This window comes from Kryptolebias marmoratus, linkage group LG9 (genome assembly GCF_001649575.2).
Source record: "Kryptolebias marmoratus isolate JLee-2015 linkage group LG9, ASM164957v2, whole genome shotgun sequence".
Taxonomy (NCBI): Eukaryota; Metazoa; Chordata; class Actinopteri; order Cyprinodontiformes; family Rivulidae; genus Kryptolebias; species Kryptolebias marmoratus.
Window position 1 is genome coordinate 17,244,362 of NC_051438.1, and position 17,700 is coordinate 17,262,061.

Here is a 17,700-nt window from a genome sequence, read left to right on the forward strand (position 1 = left end):
ATATATACAAATGTGACTCACGGGATTAATTCATACTGTTTTACTATTTTTTTCCCCTTAGTCTAGTAATTTAACATTGCCACAAGATGTCGCTAGCAGGTTATAGACTTCAGAAATTATTTATTTAATAGTACAACGCTCCTCCCTTTAGGTAGGGTTATTTCTTTGTTTAAATGTAGCAGTAGGCTAAATAATCACCTCTCCGAACTGAGGGGTTGTATTTTGGATACTCATTTAGCAATGTTATCTCTGGAGTGATTTTTGCGATAAACCCATGTACAGAATGCAAGCAGGGCAGACCTTCCCGGGGAGGATTTATCATTTCTTGTTCGTGTTGCACATGCTGCTTGTCGCAGAGGCACAAATTGTTTATTCCGTCACAGAGGAATCAAGCCCGGGTACGACTGTTGGGAATTTGGCGAAGGATTTCCACCTAGATGTACAAGAACTGGAGAGCAGAGACTTTCAAATTTCAGGACCCAATAAGAGGTACTTTGAAGTGGACGTGAAGAGTGGATTGCTTCAGGTGAAAGACAGAATAGACCGAGAGGAGCTCTGCGGTCGAAATGATAAGTGTTCGCTGGAAGTGGAAGCCATTGTTAACGCGCCGCTCAACCTTTTTCGTTTTGAGGTTAAAATTTTGGACGTAAACGACAACACACCATCCTTTCGTGTACCTGAGGTTGTTCTAAACGTGTCGGAGTTGGCATTGCCCGGTGAGAAATTCTCTCTGCCCAAGGCATTTGATGCAGACGTCGGTGGTTATTCGGTGAAGGCTTACAAGCTGAGCCAGAATGAGCACTTCACGCTGGATGTGCAGAATAATGGAGAGCCGAGCATGTTCGCAGAACTGGCTCTGCATAAACCTTTAGACCGCGAGAAACAGCCGTTCATGAAGTTCACTCTGACAGCTTTAGATGGAGCAAAACCTCCCAAATCAGGCACTTTGCTCATCACCGTTAATGTCCAAGACGTTAATGATAACATCCCAATATTCGACAAGCATCTTTACAAAGCCACGGTGCTCGAAAACACGCCGCCGGGTGCAGCCGTGATTTCTGTGCACGCTCGAGACTTAGACGAAGGTCTGAATGGAGAAATACAGTATTCTTTTATCAACCAGGATCACGACAACATCGTGGATAAATTTGCAATTGATGCATTAACTGGAGAGATTACAGTAAACGGTGGTTTGGACCACGAAACGAACAATGCAGTTGAGCTACGAGTGCAGGCTAAAGACAAGGGGTTAAATTCAAGAGCATCTAATTGTAAAGTGCTGGTTGAAATAATAGATGTTAATGACAATCCACCAGAAATATCAGTGACGTCATTAGTCAAAGTGGTGAGGGAAGATGCGCCTGTAGACACAATGGTTGGACTTATAACGGTGAGAGATCATGATGCAGATAAAAACGGTGCTGTTCAAGTGAAAATTGTTAATTCTGTTCCGTTTAAAATTAAAAACACGTATAAAAATCATTACTCCTTAGTTGTAAATGGAGTTCTAGACAGAGAAGAAGCTTCTCAGTGTAATGTAACAATAACTGCTATAGATGAAGGGCTGCCACCTCTGTCCAGCACCAGCGTGATTACAGTCCACATTTCTGACGTAAATGACAACCCACCACGTTTTAAGGAACCAGTGATTTTTGTTTTTGTCAAAGAGAATGTTCCAAAAGGTTCTGTTATTTGTAGCATGATTGCTGAAGATCCAGATTTGGAAGAAAATGCAAAAATAAAGTTTTCTGTAATTAATGAAAACCGAGTAACAGGGTTATTTGTTAACATTAACTCTGATACTGGAGACATAATCAGTCTGCAGTCTTTTAACTATGAGAAGTTAAAAACATTTCAGTTTAAAGTTCAGGCCACAGACTCTGGTGTTCCTCCACTCAGCAGTAACGTGACTGTAAATGTTTTAATCTTGGATGAGAATGATAACAGTCCCACTATTCTGGCTCCTTATTCTGAACTTGGTTCTGTTAACAGTGAGACCATACCATATTCTGCTGAAGCAGGATACTTTGTAGCAAAAATTAGGGCTGTGGATTCAGATTCTGGATACAATGCGCTGCTTTCGTATCACCTGTCTGAGCCCAAAGGAAACAACCTGTTCAGGATCGGAACCAGCACCGGGGAGATCAGGACTAAGAGGAGAATGAGCGACAACGACCTGAAAACTCACCCCTTGGTGGTGCTGGTTTCTGATAATGGAGAACCTTCTCTGACAGCTACTGTGTCTGTTGACGTGGTGGTGGTTGAAAGTGTGGATGACATCCATACTCCATCTAGACACGTGCCTATAAAGGAGGACAGCTTCTCTGATCTGAACTTGTATCTGCTGATCGCCATCGTGTCGGTGTCGGTGATCTTTCTGCTGAGTCTCATCAGTTTAATAGCTGTGAGATGCCACAGGACAGACGGCTCTTTCAGCAGGTACAGCGCCCCAATGATTACCACCCACCCTGACGGGAGCTGGTCCTACTCTAAAGCTACTCAGCAGTATGACGTGTGTTTCAGCTCAGACACACTGAAGAGTGATGTAGTGGTTTTCCCCGCACCGTTTCCACCTGTAGATGCTGAACTGATCAGTATTAACGGAGGGGACACTTTTACCAGAACTCAGACCTTGCCTACCACAGAAAAGGTAAGACGGAATCTTTTGGTTTGACAGGCTACATGATTTGTAATTAATATACACCAATCTCTGAGGAGAAAATGAACTTTCTTTGTTTTCCTCTCCTGTCTGTGACTGTTTTAGTTAGAAGCACTGTCCTCGGTGCTGAAATTGTTAGGACATTTCTTCTCAACAGCAACTTTACTATTTTCATAAAGTTAAAGTGCATTGGGTGGCTGATCGAAACTTTAATCACAACTTATATAAGTATTTTCTTCCCTTTTCAAACACCTATCAAAAAGAAATATTTAAATAAAAAAATTGAAAAAACAGGTAATGTGTAAATAAACTTATGAAAAGTAGCTTGTTTTCCTTTGAGTCAATTATTTTTTTATAAGGAACTGTTCTTTGCATAGCCTCATAAATAAAATAATTATCTGAAACATGAAAAGGCTGTATATCAAATTTAGTTTATTGTTAAATGCCCAAAAAACTGTGATAAACAGACAGGTCAAGTTAACATCTGGATGAGTTTTAGTACAATGCAAAGAGAATGGCTAGTAGTGGAAAGAAATGCCACCCACCATCTAAGTCTCAAAACAGTTCTTGGCTTCTTATGGACTTTACCTTCTAATTGTTGCCTTAAATAGGCCTAATTAATTACATGCAATATACTTTACAAGATATAAACATCCTAAATACTACTGCATCCATTAGCTAACTATGAGATTTGATATTTGTGTTATTCAAAATTACCTGTATCACAAAGAGAAAACCCTCACCCAAATTCTTTCTAAACTACTTGATCTAATAAATACAAATTAGCAATATTTATGAGCCATTTTGCTTTGTGTGCATGTAGTACACATGTACATTTTCCAATTCATGAGAAATCCAATAAATCTGTACATCAAAGCACAGTTTACCAGAAATATTTTAATTTATTCAGTCCTGAAGATTTTGGACATTAAAAGGAATGCTGCCAGTGATATCTACTAAAGTGGATCATGTGTTACAGTCATGTATATAGGCCCAGTAAGCCATGACAGTAAATAATAGCAGACATTTTGGCTTGTAGCAAGAACAACACATTGGATGATTTATAATCTTAAATTTCCAAATCCACAGGAATAATTGTGCTGTATTTCTCACTGTCCCGGAACACTATGATATGTAATTTAACTGACAACACATTTTGCCATGCATGTGTTTTTATTTCTGCTTAGACAAGTGAAAATGCCTCTTATGAAAAAGACCCAACCTGACCACAAAGCAGGCATATGGAACATGTCAGATATATTTTTTAACATGTATGTGTGCATTACAGCTATTCCTGTGTTTGTGAAATGTCAATCAAGCACAAATTGAAGAAGCCCATATTGTGATATAAAAGGCCTACAGCCAAACTTAGTGAAAAAAAAATGATATGCAGGAATATTTTTTTCACAAACTCATAGAATTTTCTGATATTGTAAAGCTTATATTTGTGCCATTTCAGTAGGCTGTATCTTTCTTGAGTTATCATGCAGCCTTGCAAGGGTTATTCATCCATGTTTTCCTTCTCTATTAGACCTTTCAATTCTCTGCTCCTTGTAGTCAAAATGTCTCCTCACTCAAATAGTATGTATTGCTTAATTACATTCTGTATTTGCTATGTGTCTGTCAGCACTATGGACGTGCCTTTAAGTGGTTACACATAGTTTTCAGACAATTTTAGGGGCTTCATGCTTTAAAAGTTCATATGTGATTATTTTGGTCTTGCTCCTTTTTAAATCATTAATATTTTAGTGTTTAACAATGACCTCCCTTCTATGTCTCAGAATCTTACATTTATCATTTCACACCAGTTCCTTTTCTCTCTCCTGCCTCTCCTCCATGCTGCATGGCTCTTTCCCCTCCCCCACCCTTCACTCTCCTGGAGAAGGGGAGCAGCTGAAGGAACGAACAGGAAATTAACACCATCTCTGCAGACATGTGCACTATCAGCTGTGTAGCACTGTAAATACGACCGAATATATTTTCATTATCATCCTAAATGTGTTTACAAAATCCAGGTCCGTGTCAAGTCAAGTGGGGTTTTCTGAAAAACAAAAAGAGACGTTTGTCGTGCTTTTTTTCACATTTAATGGCGTCTTGTTATGTTCGTGTAGTGTTTCTTTTTTTCCCTGCTGGTGGTGTGTTATATTCACGTACTGACTGTGAAGCTCTTTGTAGCGGTGGATCCATGATGCTTTGAGTTACTCAGACGCGATGACCTCATTTCAGGGAGTGGTTCAACATAAACAAACGTGGCCTGATCTGTTGAAACGCCGGTCATTTGGTGTGCTCAGTGGAAGAAAAAAAAGGTGAATCAACGCTTTATCTCTCTCTCTCTCTCTCTCTAACAGACGAATATTGCAGTCGACTTGTGCTTCTTTTAACTGGGTCAGCAAGTGATTTATACTTGGCAGAACGCTACATGATGCGCCATCTGACTGAACCTGGATTTGTGATGTGGCTCAATTCCCCCCTGATAGCCTTTACGCCGAGAATACTGTGGCTCCCTAAACAATGCCTGGAGCTGTCTCTCTGTGTAAATGCGGTTCAGTATGTGCACCGTATATGCTGCAGCTTTCTCTGTGATGGAGGAGGGGGGAGGGGCAGGTAATTTTCCGCTACCCTTTTTGCAGCAGCAGGGAACTTCTGTTCCGATCGCGTTATCAGCCCCTTTCGGCTCAGCTCTCACTCCTCTCCTCTGCAGCTGGGCGGGGCAGAACAACACCTTAATAGCTGCAGGTGGCGTATTGTGCGTCTATATTTTGAAACAGCCATTTATTATGTTGCCACTGGACAGGTCAGAGGTTTCCTGTTGTTGTGATAAATATTCTGCATATTGATTATTTTATTGAAAAATGCAGCATTTTGTCAGTAGCTTGTATAGCAGGCTCCAGAGTGTGTATGCCTTAAAAGCTTGCCTTCCCTGATGCTGCAAAACACATTAAATTATTGATTCTACAGTATATTATTGTTCACTCCTAAGAGCATCAGATCACTCTCCTACCACAGAAGCTTTGACTACAAATCATTTACCCAGATGGATATAACAGCTGGACTGAATGTCCTCACCCTGTGAAGTGTTGCAGCAGATACACAGACTGACTTTGAGATTCATTTTCTGATGCACACAGTTTATCCAGCGCTTCCTGTTTTCCTCTTTTTCCAAGGGTGTGTCCTTTGTGTGAGAGTGAGGTTGGTGGTGCTATCTATGGGGTTGCCATGGAGACTGTTCTTAGCTGTAATGAAATGATGAGCCGGCCAGTTTCCAGGGAGCTGCCAGTATCTACCCGCCTACCCTCTCAGTAAGATTTCCATCCCAGCATGTGTAGTATCTATGCAAGGTAAAAGGAAACAGCATGGATGTGATGAGAAAAAAAGAGAAAGGGTTGTAAAGATGTGCAGCATTCTTCCCAGGACTGTTTAGTCAGCCAAATGGAAACAGAAGTGAGCAAAGCAAGCATGGTTAAAGAGTGTGGGGTTAGAATATCAGTTCCTAAATCAGGGGAAAGAGGTTTTAAGGGAGCCAGAAATGCAGCAGTAGAGCCTCTACATGCGTTAGTGAGAAAATTTGAGTTTCTGAGGTTGAGATGGACAAAAATAAATAAATAAAACATTAAATGCATGCCCTACAGCTGAGTGAAAACATCACAGGCTTGCAATTGGTCACAGATAAAAAGAGGAACTTATCACCCGTCCCCTACTTTCAGCAAGCTTTCATCTGAGCTCCTTCTCAGTGGCATTGGGATGTTTTTGCTCTCATTAGATTAGCTTTGTCATGCTCAGAACCATGGCTTCCATCGTCTCCCATCCGGCTGAAATGCAAAGCCCGGGCATCCTAAGAGGGAAGTATCCAAAGTCTGCCTGCATTTCCTGATATCATTGTTCTGTACCATAACGAGAATTTGTTTGATTCATGGCTGAATCAGGACAACCAACGGGTTGCTTAAACCTCACTGGCTCCCATGGGAATGGATTTGTACTGCTTTTTGTTCTCTCATGCCCTTTACTTTTGAAAGAAAGGTACACATGAGATCAGAATAAATACATAATGCCTTATCATGGTGTTTGCTGTATGCACCTGAGTGAAAGGATTGTGGTTACCATGGGACTTTTGTTTTGGGGGATTATAAGATGGGACAATTCTTCTAAATACAAAAAAAGGTATGAGAACACAACTTTGTCAAAGAGTATAAAAAGCCAGTCTCTTGTTACCAACACAATTTTTTCTGCATATTTTCTTTTAGTAAATATTTATTTATGCAAATCTTTAGTACAAGAAAGACTGATTGTAATAGACAATTTATTTTCATTTCACAGGCCTTTTTAAAGATGTTTTTAAAGGATGATGTAGTTCAGGTGTTGTTTTATATACACTGTATTACACCTTAACATTCTTTGAAGTGTGTGGAATCAGAATATATGGTAAATAGGTTTATTTTGACAAATGCACATGTTCATCATTACTGAATTGTTTATTCTATAAATTCAGATTATATGTTATTTTCAGGTTGCTCTTTTCTTTCTTTCTTTTTTCTCTCTTGTGTGAGGTCTTGAAGGTGCCTTTCATTTAGCTTTGTCCATTGTGCCATAACGGATGTAGAACTTGAAAGTTGGTGCAGTCTGGTGTCTTTGCCCTCCCTCCTCTTTCTCTGTCTCAAACACACACACTCATAGATGGGATTATGCTTTAGTGCTTTGGCTTAATGGAAAAGCCTGGGTGGATGGGCAGTGGGGCGTGAAGATCACGTGTCCAACCCTTGTACTACCAATATATTCCAACAGAGGGACCAGTTTCACTGTCTCTCCCACCTCTCTGTCCTCCCTGGCTCAGACTGCCTCTCTCCCTGACATCAGGATTGACTTTGCAGTGGTGTTGCCATTGACCTTTTCTTTTTTTACTGACTCATAGCTTCTGATACACAGCTGGCTTTATATGTCCCCAGATGATACTGTTGTGCTGTTGTGTAGGCTTTTTTTTTCAATAATGTGGCTAGACCCCAGTAAAGCATTAGTTGAATTGTTTATCGAATATCTTTGCACCCTGTTGTTTCCCCCTCAAGAGCAAAATCCGAGATTTCATTAATTTATTTTATATTTGCTATCATCACACTCATAATAAATGCTTAAATTAGAGTATATATATATATATATATATATATATATATATATATAAATTTGCACACACACAAATTTAAGCATTTATTATGGGCACCATTAACAATGATGTGGGATTTTATTTGTGCTATCACTTCTAAAATATATTGTTTGCTAGTTATTCTATTGTGCTACTACAAATATTGTTAATTTTAGGTAAACAGCCTGGAATCATTTAACGTATCCTGTCTCCCTTCTAATTGCTACATGAACTTAAGTGAGGACAGTTTTGAAAATAATTATTTTTTAACTTCATACTGATAATAGTAGGACTGCTGCCACAATGCCACAACATAATAATAAAGTGAGGTTTTATAATTCGATTTCCAAGAATAATCTAATTAACTTGGAGCCAGCAGTCTTTGATGATGGAAGTGAAATTATTAATTCACTTCCTTCTCAAAGGTTTACAAAGCCTCTAAACCTCCACGTAGTTCTAACCTCTGCAATTTATCTGTCTGTAAATAAGCTTTTGGCTGAAGATGGCGTTTCCTGACATTTAAAAACAAGAGGGTATAACTGCAAGCAGCTTTTATTCAGACACAATGGCTGTGTCCTTACATGGCATTATTGTTGTGCTGTACACTATCTGTGTGTGCCTGCAGGCACAAATGTCCTTTAAGTTTTCATGGCTGCTTCTGTTTGAGGAAATGATGTAAGGAGTCCAGCTTCATGATAGCCCCTCCATGACCTGATTCTTTGTAGATCTTTTTGTAATCTGACTCACTAAAATGGGGGATTCCACAGAAAAAGTCTCCTAAGGGAAGTAATATTAATGGCTTTTAGAGTGGCTGCTTACAGTATTTATGAGGCTGGAGAGAACTTTATTATTATAGGGGCCAAATTGAATAATTAATGAAATGTGGGGTTGTTCATATTGTGGCAGATAAAGTGTACAAGAGAAAGTCCTATTTAAAAAAAAATGAAATATATTTTTCACAACTATCACAAGCCTTCATTTATTAATCTACTGTCTTCATCTCACCCACTTTTTCATAAGCAAATATCTCATATTTAATAAAAATCCCATTATTCCCCATCAGACAGCCCTCAGCTGGAGCAACAGCTGGCTAATAGCTGAGCAGCTGGACAACCTTTGGAGGAATTTCAGGAAGGTGACAAAAGAGATTGGGAATTAAATGTCAAAGATTCAAGGATTGATTAGGAGGAATATTCTCATGACCTGTTTTTGTCTGTTTTTAAAAACAAATAGGAAAAACAGAAATTGACATAAATCAACCAATTAGCTCTTTAAAATTAGTAATTGATGAAGCGATACAGACATCTGTCTTCAGGTGGATTTTTGTTGATAACATTATCTGCAGCACCCTTGAGTAAACAATGAAATAAGTTACTACACAGAGGCATGCAATTAATACTAGAACAGATGGCGAGATTTTGAGCAGATATGGGTATTATAGGTACAAATGTCTGTAATGTGCACGAGAAAAGCAACAAATGAAAAGAAAAGAGATAAGACAAATATGCACAAAGGTCAGGTATAATTCTGTTCTGTATTTGCTGTTGACTAGATAACTGTCATATGTCTTCTTTTTTTTTCTCTTTGGCTGCAAAACAGAAGTTCAGATGTGCCACTGGGAAAATATGCTAAATGTCACAGTTGTCATTTCAGATGAACATGTTGACCCTTTGGCTCCTGTTGAAAATGAAACCAGAAGAAAGTCTGAGCTGTGCAGCTGGACAATAATTCAGTGCATAACAAGATTAATTAAAAACTTAAAAACATTTCTCAACAGTTTTTAAAATATGTTAAGAATATGAACATAGTGGATTATGTACACACTGTCATTATAATCTGAAATATAAACACCCCATTTTGACCCTGCTCTCTTTGAGTTGGAAAGTTTTTGTGTATCAGCCCATCTTTTAGCACCATCAAAGTGAGTCACTGTCTTCTCCCCGGATGCCAAGCTCTGTCATTGCCGTGGGCAAGTGTATCGTGGGTGAGAGTGGCAAAACACCAGGAAAAGGAAAAGATTATGTGGGTGGTAGACACTCAACTTGGCCCAGTGGCCATGGTGATGCTAAAGGGATTTGGGGTTTTACAAGGCTACTTCTTCACAAAATATAAGGCTTTGAAATCTCAGCAATACAGTTTAATTGTTTGTGCACCTTGAACAGTGAACACGATTTAAAGTTGGGGAGTTGAATCTATATTTTTAAATCTTTACACAAGCACACAAGGAAAAGTTTTGCACATTTGCTGTATACAAGCATAACATGTACTCAGTAACATATACTAAAACAATTCACATTGTGTTCCAGCTTCCTAAATTACAGTTACAATTTTTAATCTTTTGGCAAGTGGCTACTAATTATCATACTCCAGCATTAGCAATAATAGTTTTGCCTGTGTTCTTGAGTGTGTTTGTTGATAATGTTAGCAAAATATCTCACAAACTATTTGATGATTTTTAATAAAACTCACAGAAAGTAATTATTGAATGTACGTCTACAACTCATTAATTTTTGGGGTCATCCTGATTCACAAGATGGTCACCACAGCTATTTGACCTTAGCAAATACAAAAATATCTATAACCAAAAATCTTTTTTACAAATATTGAGCTAAAATTAGGTGTGGTCAAAGCTGAGAGTCATTTACAGCACATACCCTGAGTGCTACACATTACACAGCATCTTTGCTTAAAACTTTGACATTAGACATCAACCCTGTTTGTTAACAAAATATCTCATGAACCTTTAGACAGATGTAAGTGAAATTCTCAAAAAGTAATAATTTTATGTTCATCTTCAACTCATTAACTTTTTATGGTTAACCTAATTAAAGACAGTCGACACAATTAATTAACCTTAGCAAACACAAAATGGCTTTAACCCAGTCAGTTTTACAGATAGTGAGCTAAGATTAAAGCAGTTGAAGCTGAGTCATTATCATTCCTTCAAGTAAAGCTAAGCCTTTAATTAATTTCAGTTTTGAAACAAGGAGTATGAAACAAACAGGTGTAAGTTGGTTTTGTAGCTGTCAGCCTTTTTTATCTTCAACAGATTTTTCAAATTATTTTTTTAATAAAGAAAAAACACATGCAGCTTATAGAAATATTATATGACCATGGTGTGACTGTATGGCTGTGTGGATTTTTTTCGTCCTGGTGATTTTGCCAGATGGGAAATAGGGTCACATCTGAAGCGTCTTCTCTCTGACCCGGTTACGGCCGTTAAAAGTGAACAACTACGTCGTTACGTTACGGCCTTGAGCTTCTTCTTTCATTCTTTTCGGAATAAACTTGTGGCATAAAAGTCTCTGCAAAGCTGCAGCGCTGGCAATGTCGTTGTGAAACAGATGATCACAGAGGCAAAAAAAACAACAACAACAACAACACATGTGCAAGTGTATATAGTTTAATTAGAAATCGAGTCTTGTTACTTGTTAGGCCTACTGAAAAACAAAACACAAAACAGTAAAAGCTAAGTTACTCCACTATTTGTCTTATTGTGTAGAAAATCGCGTCATTTTGCTGTCATGAGATTTTGCGACGTAATATTTAAAAATATATCTTCAACATAGACTGAATTCAGTCACCCATAAAGTGACATAAAGGGAGCGTTGAGCCTGTGCGCCTCTTTGTCGAATTTTAAATGCTGTCAGTATTTGTTGTTTGGTTTGCTACCCCAGTTATTAATTGGCATCAGTGAGGAAGTCTATCCGGCAGGGTGCTTCATAAATCAGTTTTTCATAGCACAGAAAAGGGCGGTGGCACTGGCAAAAAAAATAGAAAAAAAAATAGTAAGACAGAAACGGTTGGTTTAAAATCCCGCGACTGTCTTTTTGAGACGTAATATCGCGTTTGGATATCCATATACACAAACCATGTTGATAAGACTCGACATATTTGAGAATTTAGATAGGTTTATGTTTTATACGCTGTTCGATCGGAGGTGCTGAAATGCAGCCAGCTTCCTTTGAGCGAGTGGCTCTCCCTCCCTCCCCCTTGCCCACCGACAGCATCACCGTCACAGGCGGAGAGAAGGAGAGCGAGAGGGAGCAGCAACAGTGGAGATGATACAGCTTGGCAACACCAGATAATGGGGGGAAAAAAACGTGAATGCACAGGAACATGTTTTAGATAATATGCAGTGTTTATCCTGCATATAGCCGGAGTTATGCAGCGACTATTCCTCTGGTTTTAATGAGGCGGGTGGGGACCCGCAGCACGCGAAAAAGGCGAAGAGATTTCTCCAAATCATCTGCGAATTCTGCCTGCCTGCGATGGCCGTGGCGGTACAATGCTGTTACAGCCCAATGGAGAATGTGCCTTTTTCTTTATGCCTGTTTATTTTCGCCGTCACTGGCCTCGCAAACGCACAGATCCGATACTCCATTCCGGAGGAGCTGGAAAATGGTGCGCAGGTGGGTGACATCGTCCGTGATTTGGATCTGAACCTGAGAAAACTTTCCACCCGACGCGTCAGGATCACGTCGGACAGCGGGCGGAGGTATTTCACCATCAACCACAAAACCGGGAAGCTGGTGGTGAGTGACCGCATTGACCGAGAGACGATCTGTGAATTCGGCAGCCCCTGTTCGCTTAGCCTGGAGGTGGTTTTAGAGAACCCGCTGGAGGCGCACAACGTGGAGGTGGGAATTCTGGACGTGAACGACCACGCGCCGCAGTTCCCCCGGGACGAATATCAGCTGGAAGTGTCCGAGTCTGCCCTGACTTTGTCGCGGTTTCACATCGAGGGAGCTCAGGACGCAGACGACGGCTCAAACTCTGTGAAACTGTACCGACTCAGTCCAAACGACCATCTAACTCTAGACTCCATCAAACCCTTTTCCAATAACAAACAAATTGAGCTGATACTAAAAAAGCCCTTTGACCGGGAGCAGGTGGCCTCCCATCAGCTGGTCTTGACAGCAATAGATGGAGGCACACCACAGCGAACTGGGACAGCTAAAATCAATGTGAGCATCCTTGATGTCAATGACAACGTGCCTGTGTTTGACAGCTCTGTGTACAAAGTCAAAGTTTCTGAAAACTCTCCAAAAGGGGCACTTGTAATCAAGTTAAATGCAACAGACCCAGACGAGGGCTCAAATGGAGAAGTTTTTTACTCTTTTAGCAGTTACACACCTGAAAGAGTTAGACAGATGTTTTCCATGGACACAGTCACAGGAGAAATTAGAGTGAAAAATAATATAGACTATGAGGAGACCAATTCTTATGAAATGTACATACAAGCAATGGACAAGGGCCCTGCCCCTGTGGCAGTACACTGCAAAGTAGTTGTAGAAGTTTTGGACGTTAATGACAACATTCCTGAGATTGTGCTGTCTTCACTCTCTAGCCCTGTGCGTGAAGATGCTCGGGCGGACACAGTGGTGGCATTGATCAGTGTGAATGATCGTGACTCTGGACAAAACAAACAGGTAACCTTGGAGATCATGCCCAATCTGCCTTTCAAGATCAAGTCCTTCCGAAACCACTACACCATCGTCACAAATGCTTTCCTGGACAGGGAAACCATCTCATTCTACAATGTCACAGTCAGCGCTGTAGATGCAGGCACTCCACCACTTTCATCTCAAATGACCTTCAAAGTTGAAGTTGCGGATGTTAACGATAACCCGCCTCGTTTCGAGCAGACATCATACACTGTTTATGTAACAGAGAACAATGCTCCTGATGCATCTCTTTGTGTTGTCAAGGCAACAGATGCTGATGCTGCAGAAAATGCTCGCATCACTTATACTGTCCTCAATGACAACAATCATGGTATCCCTGTAGCCAGCTACATCAGTATCAAACCTGACACAGGTGAGGCCTATGCTCTACGAGCCTTTGACTTTGAAAAGCTGCGTGAGTTTCACTTTCAGGTGAAAGCCCAGGACAATGGTGTACCTCCTCTCAGCCGTGTGGCCACAGTATATGTTTACATTATGGATCAGAATGATCACGTGCCCAGGGTTGTCTACCCTCCTGCCAATGGAAGCTACACAACAGAGACAATAATGAAAAATGCTGAAGCAGGAGTGTTGGTTAGCAAGGTGACAGCATTGGATGGTGACGCAGGGCAGAATGCTTGGCTGTTTTATGCTCTGGAGCAGACCAACACAGATCTTAACCTGTTTAAAGTGCACGAGTACACAGGTGAGATCCGCACCACAAGGCGAGTCATTGAAGATAACTCTACTACCTTTCTTCTGACTGTCCTGGTTTGTGACCATGGTGTACCTCCGCTCTCCTCTACTGCCACCATCCATGTGCATGTGATGGAGCTGCCTCCAAAGCTGACTCCTGACATGAAGAGCATTGTCAGGCATGACAGCAAACTAATGTTTTCCCCCTTCACTCTCTACCTCATCATAGCCCTTTGTGCCACAACCTTTGTATTTCTGGTCACAATCTTTGTTCTAGCCATTGTCCGATGCCATGAGTACTGCACACAGAAGGGTTCCTGCTCCCCGTGCTGTGTTGCCCAAAAAGGTGTGCCAGAAGGAGGCACCTCAGCAGGTGGTGGTGGAGGAAGAGCTGCAGGTGGTGGTGGCGCAGGTGCAGTGGGGCAGCAAAACATCAATGTAGCCCTGCGCCGTGACCTCAAAGTGGAACCGCATTACATCGAAGTGCGAGGAAACGGGTCTTTGACCAAAACATACTGTTACAAAACATGTTTGACTGCCACATCAGGAAGTGACACGTTTATGTTCTACAACACAGGAAGGCCACACAGTGGCACCTGGGGCTCAGGTTATGTCACCAGCCACAGTGGACAGAGCCAGATATTTGTACGGCGTCTCAGTATGCCAGATGCAACTGCTATTCAGGTGTGTGTCTGGTGTGATATGCTTTCACCTGATCTGTGAAAGCACAAGTTATGTATATAAAATGCTTAGTTTGTTTACATTAGGAATGTGTTGCTGTATTTGCACTTAATATTTTATAATGGATGTTTTGAAACCATTTATAAGTTACTCCTCCACTTAGTTTTTTTTTTTTTTTTTAAAGTAAGAATCTGACATGTTAGTATTTGTTGTACAGTTGCATCACTTGCATTTATACCACTCCCAGCAATGGCTCATCCTTTAAATTCTCTCAAACGAATTCATTGTCTATGTCAAATTGGCTTTCTCAGTGTGTATTTTTGTGATTATCTTTACTTATTTTATATATATATATATATATATATATATATATATATATATGTGTGTGTGTGTGTGTATATATATTACCAGAACAATTGGTTAGATTTAACTTGCTGACCTATGACCCTAGACAGTTTCACATGCTGCCTTTGTGGTGACTTGTGTGGCACATTTTTTAGTCCATTGGGTTCAGAGGGCATTGAATGGTAACCTCGAGAGAAAAAAAAATGGGGGGAAACAGTTAAGCTTTGCCGTGTAAAAGTGTCACCATTTTCTTTTCCTCATCATCTTCTTGTCACACAATTCTACTGAACAGTAAAAAAGTTTAGGAATTGGTAAAGAAGGCAAGAAGATGACTAAATTTCAGTTTCATCAACAGCCAAAGGTTTAAATTTTACTGCATTTTAGCTTGCAAAACAAAAATCACAGAGTTAATAGCACTTCTGGTTACTGTAAAACAAATAATAGTGATGTGATAAAGCACCCATAAATTGTTTTCTTCCAGTTATGTTTGCCGTATGCTGGTTTGCACAAGGTAAAAGAACAGCTGAGAATAAAATATCTATAAAAGCAATAAGGAAACTATTAAGGGTATAGTGCTGCTATCACTTGACCTGTTCCTCATTAAATGCCAGTCATGTTTGTGCTTGCTGTGTAATTAAATAGCAGCAATGTGTTTCTCTGTGCTGTGTGTGGATTGGCTGGTGAGAAGCTGATGAGGCAGGGGATAAAAGGTGATTGGACACCGTGTTGATGGCGGAGGTGTGAGCTCTGTCTCCATGCAAGGAATTTTCACTCAGGAAGAGGCAAAAATAGAAAGAAAGACCTGGACAGGGCTGGTCAAAGCCAATATATATATATATATATATATATATATATATATATATATATACTTTTTTATTCTCACTGCATATGAGGCAAGACAGTGAAAACAGTGTCCCTACATATTTTAGTTTTTCCTCTTCAAAGGATAAATCAGAATGCATTCATTCATTTTGCTTGGATCTTGTTTTCTTTTAGTTTGCATTTGCAATGTGAAATGATAATATTTCAGTTTTGCAAATCTGATTTTGCTTGGGTGTGTACTAAACTGTGGACATATTTATCTTCCAGATGCTTGGTATTGTATGTGTGTGCTCTTGTTTGTGTAATTTCATTCTCTCTTATAAACACCATATGGCTTAGCAGACCAGTCTCCCTTTGGCCAATGCCATGCAGATAAAGAGCAAGCAAAGCCGTTTAGTCTCATTTGTAGACAATCTGGTCTTATTTTGAACAGGTGTTTTTAATTGTGTGCCCTGTGCCAAATGTAAATGTATAACAGTTTTCTTCAATTATGTGAATAAGTCCACAGAAACACTTTTTTTCTTCTGTAACTATTGATCTACACACTGATTGCTTTTTGATTAGTAACTGTCTTCATCTAATCACCCTCAGTTTCTTGTATTGATGCTGCAGTGCTCTGTTTCTCTGTGGACATTTTGCTTTTTTAATGACTCCAGGAGGAATAACAGGCTTCTCTCATTAAGACCAAATATTGAATTTCTAGTGTGATAAATGTTCGCTGCAGACTCATAGAGGTCATTGCTGCATTGGCAGCAGGTGAACATCTGTCAAATTTGAAAGGAAATTAGATCGCAAATGAGTCTCTTATGAACTGCATGACCAACCAGGGAGAATGCAGTGTCTTCAGTCAGGTTGGTTCAGATCTGTGGGGGTTGAGATGAGAGAAAATGCAATCTCATCTTGCTCATATGGTCAGATTAATAGCCTATTGTGTTTTACTGTCAGCACAATTCCTCAAGAGGCTCTGAATCACAGGATCTTTGTCATCTCAAAAATAATTTTGGTGTTGTTTTTGTTTGTATTTGTACAAAAATGTAGAAGGCTATCACTAACCCGTTTCATTTCAGGTATAGCTACAGAGTTTTGGAGCTGTCTCTTTGTGTCCTTTGATTGTAGAACTGTCCAAATCTTGTTGCTGAGGAGGTTAATTTGATATATGCCCTCCTCTCCCTCATCTCCTTTCCACCTGTGACCTTCACAAAACTGAGATGACAGAGGGCGATGGAGGAAAATATAGACAGGGTTCTGCATAGTTACCATGGTGAAATGTGTCACAACGGCTCAGGCAGGCAGCAGAACTCAAGGTTTTGATCAGCATGAAGGCAAAATAACAAAGGAAGTGGAAGGAGGAGGACGGTGAATCCTCTGTGTTTAGATTTCATGCATTTGAGGGATGATTTTATTTTTACATTTTTATAGCATGAAAGACAAAAAAACAGAGGAGACTTCCTGTAAATTTAAGCTGTTATCATTGCAATCATCGACAGGAAAGTATTGCAGCAATACTTAGATAACAGGCTGTGCCACAACAAGATGATGCACTCAGGATATGTCGCCCTAGATTGTCTGTATTAAAGTCCCAGGGTCAGTGGGCTGCTGAAGTAAAGTCCTTTTTTTTCTTTGTCAAAGTCATATTGAGGATGGGAAGGGTTGTGTTGATGCAAAGAGATGTATGCATCAACAAGATTACAATATTCTGGTCATTACTCATTTATTTTCAAAGGCAGGAGAAAGCTGTGCGTGTGGTGCGCATCCACAAGCAGTTCTCACCATGATTTATTAATGAGACTATTGGCTTTTGCCTGTACTTAAGACTCAATTCCTCTCATTTTCTCTTGCAGCCCAAGGCACCTAATTCAGACTGGAGATACTCAGCCTCTCTGAGAGCAGGAGGTGTAATGCAGAGGTAAGCATTTTTC

The 17,700-nt window shown here is 40.0% G+C and overlaps 1 protein-coding gene across 18 annotated transcripts in view; it reads left to right on the plus strand.

Annotated features, from left to right (window-relative positions):
* Positions 1-17,700, plus strand: part of LOC108242369 (protocadherin alpha-C2) — a 164,225-nt gene that overhangs the window by 132,502 nt on the left and 14,023 nt on the right. For 17 of the 18 annotated variants that reach the window (XM_037977298.1, XM_037977304.1, XM_037977289.1 and 14 more), the window contains exon 2: positions 17,623-17,687. In XM_037977298.1, the coding sequence (XP_037833226.1) occupies positions 17,623-17,687 (65 nt within the window). Of the gene's footprint in view, positions 1-10,501; positions 14,618-17,622; positions 17,688-17,700 lie in introns of those variants that run through there. The other variant, XM_017427156.3, reaches the window with a different exon arrangement.